The 12,272-nt window shown below is 38.8% G+C and overlaps 1 protein-coding gene across 8 annotated transcripts in view; it reads right to left on the bottom strand.

The window, feature by feature from the left end:
• The window catches only part of ubr4 (ubiquitin protein ligase E3 component n-recognin 4), a 51,090-nt gene that overhangs the window by 25,508 nt on the left and 13,310 nt on the right, over positions 1-12,272 (bottom strand). For 5 of the 8 annotated variants that reach the window (XM_063464262.1, XM_063464269.1, XM_063464263.1 and 2 more), the window contains 27 exons: positions 11,952-12,084; positions 11,777-11,856; positions 11,473-11,601; positions 10,722-10,904; positions 10,385-10,507; positions 10,060-10,289; positions 9,300-9,418; positions 9,100-9,197; positions 8,724-8,881; positions 8,412-8,618; positions 8,152-8,253; positions 7,972-8,072; positions 7,458-7,845; positions 6,903-6,966; positions 6,156-6,347; positions 5,911-5,981; positions 4,977-5,169; positions 4,077-4,310; positions 3,788-3,958; positions 3,470-3,652; positions 2,992-3,150; positions 2,728-2,880; positions 2,329-2,556; positions 1,448-1,605; positions 1,172-1,346; positions 779-980; positions 296-459 (listed from right to left, as the gene is read on the bottom strand). In XM_063464262.1, the coding sequence (XP_063320332.1) occupies positions 296-459; positions 779-980; positions 1,172-1,346; positions 1,448-1,605; positions 2,329-2,556; positions 2,728-2,880; positions 2,992-3,150; positions 3,470-3,652; positions 3,788-3,958; positions 4,077-4,310; positions 4,977-5,169; positions 5,911-5,981; positions 6,156-6,347; positions 6,903-6,966; positions 7,458-7,845; positions 7,972-8,072; positions 8,152-8,253; positions 8,412-8,618; positions 8,724-8,881; positions 9,100-9,197; positions 9,300-9,418; positions 10,060-10,289; positions 10,385-10,507; positions 10,722-10,904; positions 11,473-11,601; positions 11,777-11,856; positions 11,952-12,084 (4,398 nt within the window). The remainder of the gene's footprint in view (positions 1-295; positions 460-778; positions 981-1,171; positions 1,347-1,447; positions 1,606-2,328; positions 2,557-2,727; positions 2,881-2,991; positions 3,151-3,469; positions 3,653-3,787; positions 3,959-4,076; positions 4,311-4,976; positions 5,170-5,910; positions 5,982-6,155; positions 6,348-6,902; positions 6,967-7,457; positions 7,846-7,971; positions 8,073-8,151; positions 8,254-8,411; positions 8,619-8,723; positions 8,882-9,099; positions 9,198-9,299; positions 9,419-10,059; positions 10,290-10,384; positions 10,508-10,721; positions 10,905-11,472; positions 11,602-11,776; positions 11,857-11,951; positions 12,085-12,272) is intronic. The other 3 variants (XM_063464267.1, XM_063464268.1, XM_063464270.1) reach the window with 1 other exon arrangement.

The following is a 12,272-nucleotide window of genomic DNA, read 5'->3' as shown; positions in this document are numbered from 1 at the left end:
ACTGTTTTTATTTAAAGCAGGGTCACTTGGATTTAGACTGGACGTATACTAATGTACTCTGGTATATTAAACTGCACAAATGTAGAAGGCAAAGACAGCAAAGTCTCAACACAAGTGATGGCAGATAACATTAAACTACATTTACATAAAATTAAATTAACAAAGATCCCTCTGCTGCACCATGGTTACCAACTCAAGCACTGCTGACGCAGCAATAACCTGCATTGCAAGAGAGAAGCAGAGCAATGTTTTTACACCTTTTCTAACACAGAACATTAAGGTAAAATGCCTCTACCTTTGTGTTGGCCACATACATCCCTGTGGAGTTGAGCCTGTGTTTGATCTGCTGTCCGTTGTAGACCTGCAGCAAGTCATTACCCCCAAACTCCACCTCTGTCAGTTGCTGGTTGTGTTCAAAGAAATCCACTGGGAATGTCACCTGACTGGAAGTCCGGGTGGCTTAAAGTAAAATCATAACATTCAAATTAGCTCCCCAAAATTTTAGATTAGTTGCTTTTATTATTGTGTATGTCTGGCTACATGGAGAATGAACACAAGAAACATGATCTGAAAATGTGAATGAATTACACTTTGAATTTAAGAAAAATTTAAAATACTTAAATCAGAAAACATAAGGGCATTTATGGAAAAGGTTACAAATCGGTGTCATCAGTAACGTATCAGCAAATATTAAGTAAGCAATAAACAGGTTAGCACAAGCTGTCCATTCATCATACATAACTGGCATTTACAAAATAACCATTGTCCACAAACTTACTGGCAGCAGCGGCCTTGCGCTTGCGGACCGGCTTCATGATGCTTATGCCACAGCTGGGCTGCAATGAGGGCTGGAGCCAGTAGGAGGTGTTGTCCACATTTGCCATGTAGATTCGCAAGCTGCCATCCTCACAGAGAAGAATCATGGTAGTGCGCTGCTGCTCATTACTGGCAGTGTGTCGGATAGCTACCATATCTTGAATCTGACAGAAACAGACAAATAAATGTTAACCTTAGAAAACAGTAAAATTAGTTAAACTCATGGGAAATAACAGGAAAAGCTTTCTGTGTTTATACAGTTCTGCACTCCAAAATGGAATTTCCTTTTTTTCTCCAATTACTGTTTTCATGGTATCCTAACCAGTTTCATGTCACAATAGTAAATGGTACTTGCCTTAGCTTTGGCTGGCAGGGTTTTAATCTCTTGAATGAGGAAGGTGTCAGGTTTGACCATGATAACCAGAGGTATGCCTGTTGTCTGTTGCACACAGCACACAAGGCCTGGATGGTTCATGACCTCAGACCACTGGCACAGTGCAGGAGACATCTTACTGCTGCCACCATTGGAGCTTTAAAGACAAAATAGAAAAAAAAAAATTTCTGTTCATAATTTTCTTTTCCAGTTACGATTATATTTGATAGACTTTTACAGACTATTTTATTGTGTTACCCTTTCACATTGATGGCAAAGAGCCTCTGCACATCAGTTGTGCTGCGGCTCACTGTGGCAGCGAATGACTTCCCCTGGCTGTAGCTGAAGAAAAGCATCTGAAGGACATGGGAGTAATAGACAGAAACACCACCGCCAGCTACCTGTCCATTGCTATCCTGTGTTTACAAAGAAAGAATTTACCTCAAAACCGCTTTCTTTAATGTAGTTTCAAAAACACCTGAACACTGAATAAAGGTATGATGTACACATCAACCAAACATTCCCCCCAAAAGAAAGTATGACAGAAACACTGTAGACCAGGGGTGTCAAACTCATTTTACATCGTGGGCCACATACAGCCCACTTTGATCTTAAGCAGGCCGGACCAGTGAAACTCCCCTTTTTGTCAGTGTAAAGAAGTTACAAAATTAGCCTGTAGCCCCCCCGCCCGATATTTCTATAGCAGAAAGTGAAAAACAGAAACATTTCTATTTTTCACAAAGTTACAGAGGTTTTATTAGAGACATAGCTAAGCATTTTTTGTACTTTGGCATGATTTGGCACACCACTAAACTTGCTGCTTTTGGAACTTCTGCCCCCTTTTCCTTTTTTCACATAATGGTCTGATCCCAGTCTGTCTTTGCATGTGATTGGCCGCATGGTGTGCCCATCAAAATAAAGTCCCACCCCTGCTTGCATGGATTCTCAGCAGGGCTGAAGATTCAGCTCCCCCATGCCGACGAGCCATTAATAACAGACGTATGAAAATACCTTGCAGGCCAGATATAATTGTATTGTGGGCCGAATGTGGACCGAAGGTCGTACATTTGACACCCCTGTTGGAGACCATTAAGATAGCAACCTTGTCACAACATCAACTCATGTCAAATCCTAGTTACCTTCAAGTCTTCGTGGGTTATCTCCAATACATTTGTAACATAAAAAGGGCCATGCTGAGCACTGCTAGATTCATCCATGACCTGGGTGTACATGTAACCTGCTGATGACATGATGACAATAATGTTCTTCCCCTCTTCATTGAAAAGGAATGTAGCATCACGAATCTTGGAACTTGGGAGCAGGAAATAGTACATTGGACTCAGGGCATCCACTGACAAGTCATAGATCTGTTTTCCAAAGGGAACAAACATTAAAAGGTAGTATTAAGCAATCGTTTGTTTTCCTAGGGCAGAAAGGTATATGTATAGTATCTATGGTTGTTTTCATAAAGAAATTGCAGAAACAAAATCAATTATGTTGCTTTAAGTACAAAATATGTTTATTATGTTAATATATACCTTGACAAAGTCAGCAGTGATGATGGCAAGTTCAGTCTGTGAGCCTGGTAACCAGATAGCTTTGATGATAAAGTTGCCAGTGGCCAGTTGTGGATGCAACACCAGGTGGTCAGACACAGAACCTGTGCTGCTGAAAGTTAGTACATGGCAGTCCTGGGAAGAGATGAAAGGAAAAAAAACAAGATTGTTAAATTTAACAAATTCCTACAGCAACTGTTCATTTAACTATACAAGTTGTTTTATAAGAAGCAGCTCGTTTCTGACCTTAAGGCCACACACAGCCAGGTAATCTTCATTACAGGGGTTTCCTGTGAGACTAAGGACAGTGAACGGGACTGGGGCCGAAGCCAAACGGGTCAGTGTCAACTTCCTTTTGCTTGAGTCAGCTTGTTTCAGGAGAGTAGACAGCTGAAGGACTGTTATCTGTCAGATAGGAGATGAAGAAAAAGTCAGGTTGAGACATTTTAACAGTGAAAACACAGATTTCCCTGTCTGTTCTTATTTCATAGTTTGCAAAGTATCTTGATGACATATAAAACAACTTAAAGAAAAAAGTCAAAGAGAAAAAACACAAAAACATAATAACGTAGAAAGAGGAACTTTTTTTATTCTATTATTCATTTGAGTGTAATTTTTTTTTCCTTGTCATGAAGTCTGAATCAATAACAATGCATATATTTTAAATAAGAATTCAATCAAAGCCCTTCTAATTGGACAAAGGAACTTAAATTGTTTAGCTTACCTTCCCCTTTTCATGGCTGACTGCCAGGTGCTGACGCCGTCCATGGGGGGAAGACAGAACACACATAGCAACACGGCGCAGGACATGTGCACTGATGAGCTGGCGTATAGTTTGCCCCTGGTCACCGCTGTAGTTCATTCGCACATTCTCAAAAGCTCCTTCCTGGGAGCCAAGTGTGGGGACCTGAAGGGAAAAAGTAGCCGTTAACACTGAAATGCAGCAGCTAAATAATAGAATTCTATTTTAATTAAGTTTTAATAACTTATCAATGAATTAAGTGTTTTATTGGAACAGGCTAATCTATTTGGGTCATGATACCATTAACTGGTCCGTCATCTCCACAATTTTGTCCTGAGTATGCAGTTCATTAAGGGCTTGCTGTGCCCGGCTGCTGCTTCCCACTGCTGATGCTTGCTGGAAGTTGGTCTGGATAGCTTCCATGAGAAACATGAGCATTTCCAGTATGACTGCAGCAGTAGATGACCCCATCTAGCATGATAAAAGAGGGGCAAAACCATAAGTCTCACAACATCTTTTCACATGTAAAAGAACTCTTAAAGGTTTTAGGAGATGACAGATAAAAATAAATTAATATGTTCTCTCTAACCACTTGTGCTAGCAGCTCTTCTTGACAGCCTTCGATGCTCTTGCACACGCTGCTCTTCTTAGGTCTGTCTTCATCACTGGATTTGCCATCACAGATGGTGACCTTGCCCTTGTCAGACGGTGAGGAATTTTGGTGGCGAATAGCACTCTCAGGCATACGCAGCTCACTCTGGAAAGCTGAAGACTCTTTAAGAGTCGAGCCCATGCCGCTGCTGGGACTGCGTTTGACCAGGGCCTGTGAATGATGCAACACACAAAGTAAGAAGTGGAGAAAATTGATATTAACATAAATTTATACTTAAATGATTCTTTATGCTCCCCTTTATGCATTATAAATGTCAACCGGTAATGCGTATAAGTGCAGAAGTGGAACAAACATTTATAAAAAAGTGAACCAAACTGTTATGAGCAAATGTTATCACAACACTGACAGTGAGGAAAACATCGCATTAACAAAAAAAAAGAAGAAGCTAAAAGCCTAATGTACTTATTACACCGTAAACTAAAGGAAAGATGTAATTGATGGCTTGCTCATCACATGCACTTCAAAAAAAAATTAAAAAAAATTATTGTTAAAGTCCGTGTAAAGTGGTTATAAACATGTTTGTCACATCATAGAAAATATTTTATAAACCACACAGATAAAATAAATTTATATGACACCTACAAAATTCAGTAAAAGATGGTTCAAAGACAAAGTAATCCCTGAATTATCTCTTTACACAGACTTTAAGATTAACTAGGGAAGCTGACCTGTTCAGTACACAAAAAGTTGACAAAAAGACATTACTAACATGATTTTGCTCATTTTCTGGCCAAATGTGTGGGCTAGCTATAACCCTAATCAAATGAAATGACTGGATGGAGGTCAATGGGGGAATGACTTGCAAGCTAAAGTTACCGCTGTTGTTCTCTTCCCATGATGACCTGAGGTATTCGGTCTCACCTGGCAGCTGCCATCCTCTTTGGCACCGCAGTCACAGAAGAAAGAGCCATATTTGGCATAGGAGATCTCATGGTCTTTGTGACAGACCTTGGCGCACACTGTGCACACACCTACCCCATCCACCATCTTACAGGTGTGACAGTGGTACCTGCAGAATGAAAAGTATAGGCAATACTATATATAGCATGGCACATCACATCATGTGAGAAACTAAAGAATGACACTGTATTTCTACATGTCTACATGGATATGTCACAAGAGAAGGCTATTTGATCATGCTACCACCTAAATCTATCTTCCCAGATAAATGAATTAAAAATTACCCATAATCCAGAGCTAACCAAGGGGATTATTTTCCAAAAGATTAACTCAGCTCAGACAAGCTTTAAATATGTTGCTGCCCGGTTAGATTTACACACCACAGAGGCTCTAGATGAATTAAGGCATTTGTAACCTTTTATAGCTGCCCTCTGTGTCCTTAAATATTCACAGTAAGTCAAAAAACAAAAGTCAAAAAAAAAAAAAAAAAAAATTCACATAGAAAATATTACATGTTGCTAACACACTGTTACTTTTTCCAGGTACATAACACTAATTACATTGCATACATTTGTAATTTTGTTTTGCATCTTAATTCAGCAGTGTGGAGTCCTCCTGTTTCCACAGATTCGAGAAACACCATAAGCTTTTCTGATTCATAAAGGCAATCTACTAAATATATGATTTTCTGTTTTTTGTTTATTCTTAGTAAAAAATGAATAATAACAAATGAAATAATCAAACGTGTACTGTATGACAAATCCATTTTTAGGTGTAATGGGGATGTATTTGGAACCAAAGGCCGCACTTAAGATTAGAACAAAATCACAATAAACAAACTTTTCTTTACCAGTGCTGGTTCATGAATTCCTTCTGAGTGATGGTGAAAGTGCAAAGTTTGTTGCAAAGTGAGTCTTCATCCTGTCAAACAATGATATACATGTTAAAAAGGATTGTTTCATATAGCAAACTGACAGAGATAAAACTAAGCCCAAAAACAGCACTGATGTATGTCTGTAAATCCATACACACAGAGACAGACACATATTTGGAAAATACAGCCCGATGGATGAGAATAAAATAACAACTTCTTACAGAGTCCTCTGCCTGGGAATCATCCTCCTCTACTACAAGTTCCTCCACCCAGTCTGAGTCTACTTCCATGGCCTTTTCCTCTCCCTCCATCAGCACTGTTGAGTTGCCTTGACCGCTGCTTTGACGCAAAGCGTTCATCACATCAGCTAGATAGGAGATGATGTGACATGAGCATTCCAGCATGCTGGCATGCTGAAATCAAAGAAGAGGTGCATATCAGTTGACATTTAGATATGTTAATATCTGAACTGCCAGATAGGAGACACATTTTGGGCCATTTTCAAAATGTAATATATCACAGAAAAATACTTTGGCAAATTGGTACTTTTACAGTGTTTTCCTTTAATTGCCTAAAGCCAGTTTCATTATCATTCATTCTGACTGTCCAATATGGGGTATGAGAAGCACACAGACAACCAGAGGACATGATGTACAACTATGTGGTAGCAAATTCGTAATCAAATCAGAATAGTATGATTTACACTTGACTTTAACCTTGAAGAGATTTTACATTTTCTTAATATAAAATGTAACAAAGAAGGACATCCTTTCTTTTTCCACAGAGAAAGTCCACAGATTGCAATACACTCCCAAAACAAAGAATACGTAAGGTCTTTAACCTTTAGAGAGGTGACGATATTATTCTCAAATAACAAGGCTGATCATAGGTCTACAACAAGTGTGGCGTAATTAAAATCTAATTCTGCAGAAATGTCCAAAATGCACTTAAGTGTGTGAGAAACCCACCTTTCCATGAGACAAGTTTGTGCTCACTTTTTCCACGACATTCTTCTGTGTTAAATACTTTTTGCTACAAAATAAAAGATAAGCTTTTAGATCACAAGTTCTCCATTTAAATTTCTACCTAGATTTATACTCCCACACTGAATCTACAGACAGCTTTCACTGTAACATGTAATAACACAGCCAAAATGCTACTTGAGGCTCAGATTTCTATGCTACTGAGCTAAATTTATTTGAACACTCCTACCAATGGAAATTGAACAAGATCAGCTTTGAGCTTAAATAATTTAAAAAAATACAGTTACAAAAAGAAGATGACATTGCAATCAGCAGGAAAACCAATCAGACATCTGGAGATGTGTACATAAGGCCACATCCTAGGGTGTAGCTGCTGTCATAGCTGCTGGATAGATTCATAGCAGAAGTATAAACTGAGCTTAAACCAAGCAATTTTTCCTAGCGAGTTTGGCTGTAGCAACTACATAATTCCACAATTTAGATTTCTTTAGTGATGCGACTGAAACTCAGATCTCCACGCCTGTAAAATTCATTTCTTACCATCTAGTCAGCCAGTCTATAGCTGCCCTGTGCAGCTGGAGGTGGCCTGCACCCTGTCCCGCACTGGCAAGTGTGGCCATAATGACCATGAGCTCAGGAAAACCTGTTCCATCACCATTGGCCAGCATGTCTGTTGCCATGGGAATAAGTGTGCTGAGGAGTACAGTGCACACTCCTTCGCCCACCTGGCTATTGTCACGCACAATATGAGTGGTTAGCAGCTGCAGAAGCTGTCTGTTTTCTTGCACAATTTCCAGTTGTTCTGAGTCCTTTGGTGGGGTAGCAGTCATACGTGTCAGCCAGGACTGCAGACGAGAGGGCTCCACACAGGCCAGCTGGGCCAAAGAGCCACACAGGCCTAACAGGCTTGGGTTTGGGTTCTTCTCCGCTGGAGAAAAATGCATGATGAAACTTAGAGGGATCTACTCCAGCTTTAGCTCAAAGAGCTCTGCCTTGAAAAACTTGAATATAACCAAACTTGGACGGTATAGTTTTAAAATTATTACAGACTTACTGAGCTGGAAAAGCTTGGTGAAGAATTTCAGCACTCTGTTACAAAACTTTGGAGACAGGTTTTCATTGGCCGTTGCCATCATAATTTGGACAAGCTCACCACTGAAAAAGAAGAAACCCAAAATATGTGAGGTGACTGAATGAATGAGAAGCCAGATTGTGTTATCAGCAGAGACAATACCTGAATGAAAAGAATTCTTCCATTGCCTTTCGGACCTGACTGCTTTCAAGTTGTTTTTCAAGGTACTGAAGGCATTCCTCAAGGATGGACTCATCCAAACCACTAAGAAACATAAATAAAAAAAATAATGGGATATATAAATGTTGAAGAGCAGCCCACAAAACAAAAATAATAAGTATAAAAAGTAGTGTTTTGATTGAATTTTAATATTTAACATGGTTCATTAAAGGTTAATGAAATCTGATACATATTAAAAATACCTGTTGGGATCTGAGTGATTGGCAATAATGTTGTAACATCCAGTCACCAAACGCTCGTAGATGCGGGCTAGAAAGGCATCAGACTCTGATGGGCCAAGGATGCGCTCCAGTGAAGTGGTGCTGATCTCAGCTACACTCTCCGTGCTGCTCTCCAAGAGCAGAGGCAGCAGGGTGCTCACAACCTGTGAGGGGTTCAGCTCCTCAGTACTGAAGAGACAATAATGCAGCATTAGTCACAAGACAATAACAGGTTTTTCGTGAGTAAAATCTATGCAAGAAAAAGAGTTTATCAGCAGACTTTTTTTAACTTACACAATGAGGTCTCCAATCAGGCGAACCAGTGAGAGAAGGATGTGTTTAAGAGAAGAGGCCAGAGGCAAGGACTGACAACTCAGTGTGCCCAGGTGAGCTGCTTGGATGGCACTGATGTAGCTCTCTGATGGAATGGTATCGTTTGCAAATGCATTGCGCTGAGAAAGAGAAGATACCACCAGTTTTATTATTTATGATTTTATATATACACACATACATATACACACACATACATATATATAGAGAGATTTTTTTTTAAATAACTGAAATGCCATGTAGGGTGGGAAAATACAGGCAAAAGCCAAGTCTTCAATGTTTTTTTAAATTATGCCATGTGTAACAAATGTTTTAATAATTTCCAACTTTAACCACATACCCATGAGCCAATGTTGGGAAATTCAGTGGTGTGGACACCATTCCAAGTCTCACAAACTGTCTGCACAGCTGTTGGCAAGTTCTGCATAATATTATGACCTGTAGGAATTTAAAGTCTTGTTAGACCACTGCATAAAAGCTATTAAAGTAATCATATTCACTGCACTGTAAATAATATTTTTCAGTATTTCATTTGGATACCAAGTATGTTGGCCTTGCATCGGGTGGAACCTATGGCCAGAACTGCAGCATAACCTTGGAGCTTGGCATCGGTCAGTTTGTTCTCCCCTTCCTCTGGGATGTTCATTAATAGGTAAGATCTGTTCAAGACAAGTTTCGTTTAATGATTAGATCAGGATAAGTTGTCATAAAGAACATCATCCACAAGTCTTATTTCTTAGACATGAAGTGGGCTACATTCCAAATCTAAACAAATAATTAGCAAAACTGTCAAAGTGTTAGGATTTAGAAATATTTAAAAACATGTTATGATACATAAATTAAAGAAGGAATATTTAAGGTTCCTTAAGTTGTATTCCTTAAATTGAAGCATGCATGCATTCTGAAGGTAATGGAGGGTTTTGTTTTTTTGGGGTTTTTTTTTTTTTACTAAAGCTTTCACTAAAACTAAACTTAAAAAACAGCTTACATTAGCAATTACATTAGCAATTACAGTAAATTCAACATTTAAATAGTAGATGTGCTTTGCAAAATGTTGGCTGTGACGAATATGGTGGAATTAAAAAAATAATAATAATAATAATAGTAATAATTTAAATTTAACCTAAGTCACCAAAGCTATGGCCTCTGGATTTTGTCAATATTTTGAGTGTATCTGTAACCAACGAACTGGCCATGTGATTGGCCACATGATCATGTGACCTATCATGCATTTCAATCACATTATTGTATTCCAGTCTACTAGATATAACAAGAGCTTATAACAACATTACCCTCTCACCTTGTGAAAGCTGAGTAAATGTCAGTGAGCTGTAGTGTGGCAGGCAGCAGATTTTTTGCGATCTCAGAGGATTTGTGGGTGTCAGCCTCAATGGCAACCTTGGACAAATGCTCATCTAAAGAAACCTGAATTTTAGAGATGACTGCATCCAGCGTATAGATGGCTTGTAGAGAGGGCAACTGATGAAGTGGTAGGATGACATGTGGGTCTACACTTGAGAATGTGGAAATCTGCAACAAAATAAAGTTTTCAGGAGGTGTCAATTGATTTCAAAACTCTGAACACCACCAACACAAGTTACTAATGTATCTGTCATAACCATTACCTGTCTGGCAATGTACTCTTCTGCTAGCTCCACATCGTATTTCACAGTGCTGCATTTAGCAGCGGTCACTTCAACCAGAGAAGCAGCTTGGTCTGTTTTCATTCCTTGCTTTACCAAGTGTTCCTGTGAGTGATGACACACAAAAAACACCCATCAAAGACTTGAAATTACAGAATTAATACAAAATATTAATTTTTCTGAAAAAGCAAACAATTTCCAGACCAAAAAAAAAAAAAACCCTATGAATTAATCAAGTACATTATTCTAAGGTTTGACCAACAACAACAAACCCATCACACTGATAATACATTTGTAGGACTTTCAAGCATCAACTGACCTTGATCCAGTTCACATACGTAGATACGCGGAGACGTGATGACCATCGCAGTGTGTGTAGGATGTCGCTCTCACTGGGGTCACTGCAGCCAGTCTTTAGCTGCTCCATGAAGCCTTTGGAAGGTGGTAAAACGCCAAGGATCCTCCACAGTATCAGGAAGTAGTACTGAAGGGAGCAGGCCTCCTGTATGGGGCCCAACAGTTTGCTGCTATTAAGCTAGTATCATTATGTAAAGAAGTCTCTAATGTTTCAGGAACTGAAGCTCAGCTCTTCAAATTACTTACACAACAATATAGCAGTTCAGAATAACGTTTATTATAGGTCCTGCCTTACTGCAGTGATGATATTCACTTCGTTTTTGGCCAATATTGTTAGCATGTGCTTATCATTTTATTTGTCTCTAGAATTGCAGATAAACATTTCCAATGTGGCTTATTCTTGTTTATTTTGTTTTATTCTTATTGGTCCATTTTCAAAAATGTAATATGCATTTTCTCTATCACCTGAACCAACTAAACCAGTCACTGAAGTCGTCAGTAGCAGTGAACAATTAGAAAGAGGACTGCATCATTATAGAAAGGGTTTTTGTACCACGTTTCTGTTTGCAGATCAATTTCTAAGTTAACCAGAAAGATGCACCAAAACAAGCCCTGCAGCAGACGGGTGTTTAATGCCTTTTAGATAAACCACTAAATCCACATGCTCAGTGGGCTTATTTCAGCTGTTCTATTTCTTCATTTGGTGCTCTCACCATAGGAGTGATGGACTTGTTCTCTTGTCTTCTTGCTGTGTCAAACTGAGAGCCCGCAGCCAGGAGTGAGATGAGCCATACATACAGCTCATCATATTTCACTGCTCCATTAAATAGCTTTGGAAAGACCTATGAGGACATGTTTAACGGTTAGGCATGGCAATAATTTTAATATTGTGATAAAAACAGAAATACTGGTATATACATACAAAAAAAATAAAATAAAAAGCATGTTTTAAAACACATTTAAACTGTATTGTCAAAAATTAATTTAAGACCACATAAAACAGAGTCCATGCCTCACCTTGCTATCTAGTCTGCTGATATCATCTTCAGACACCTCAGGAGACAGAACGCAGTAGAACTTGGGCTGGACATTCGAATCTAAAACAGTTTGCATTTAATCAAATAAAATTTAATTTTCATATACTACAAACAAATTAAACTAAAATTTAGTTAAAAAAATTATTTGGGTTTACCTGTCGAACAGTGTTTAGCCCAGTTCTCCTCCACCTCTTTGAATCCATAGTAAAGTGGGACGTTGCTGCGTTTTCCACCTTCCTGAACAGAACTTGCCCCAGTAGATGGTGGGGTAAGAAGGTTGTACTGCACCTATTTACAGCACACAGAGTAAACACTGTTATCGAGTCCCAAACACAATACTGTGTTATTAGAATGTTTAGCACAAATTTACTAGGTATAGGACTTGGTATGTTTTTATACTAAACTAGCCTTATATTACAATCATAATGACATCTTTATGTTGCTCTGAACCCAGATTAATGCACTTGCAGGACGAT

Source organism: Pelmatolapia mariae, linkage group LG20 (genome assembly GCF_036321145.2).
Source record: "Pelmatolapia mariae isolate MD_Pm_ZW linkage group LG20, Pm_UMD_F_2, whole genome shotgun sequence".
In the NCBI taxonomy this organism is placed as follows: Eukaryota; Metazoa; Chordata; class Actinopteri; order Cichliformes; family Cichlidae; genus Pelmatolapia; species Pelmatolapia mariae.
The sequence above is the reverse complement of the archived record's forward strand: the minus strand, read 5'-3'. Positions and strand labels throughout refer to the sequence as shown.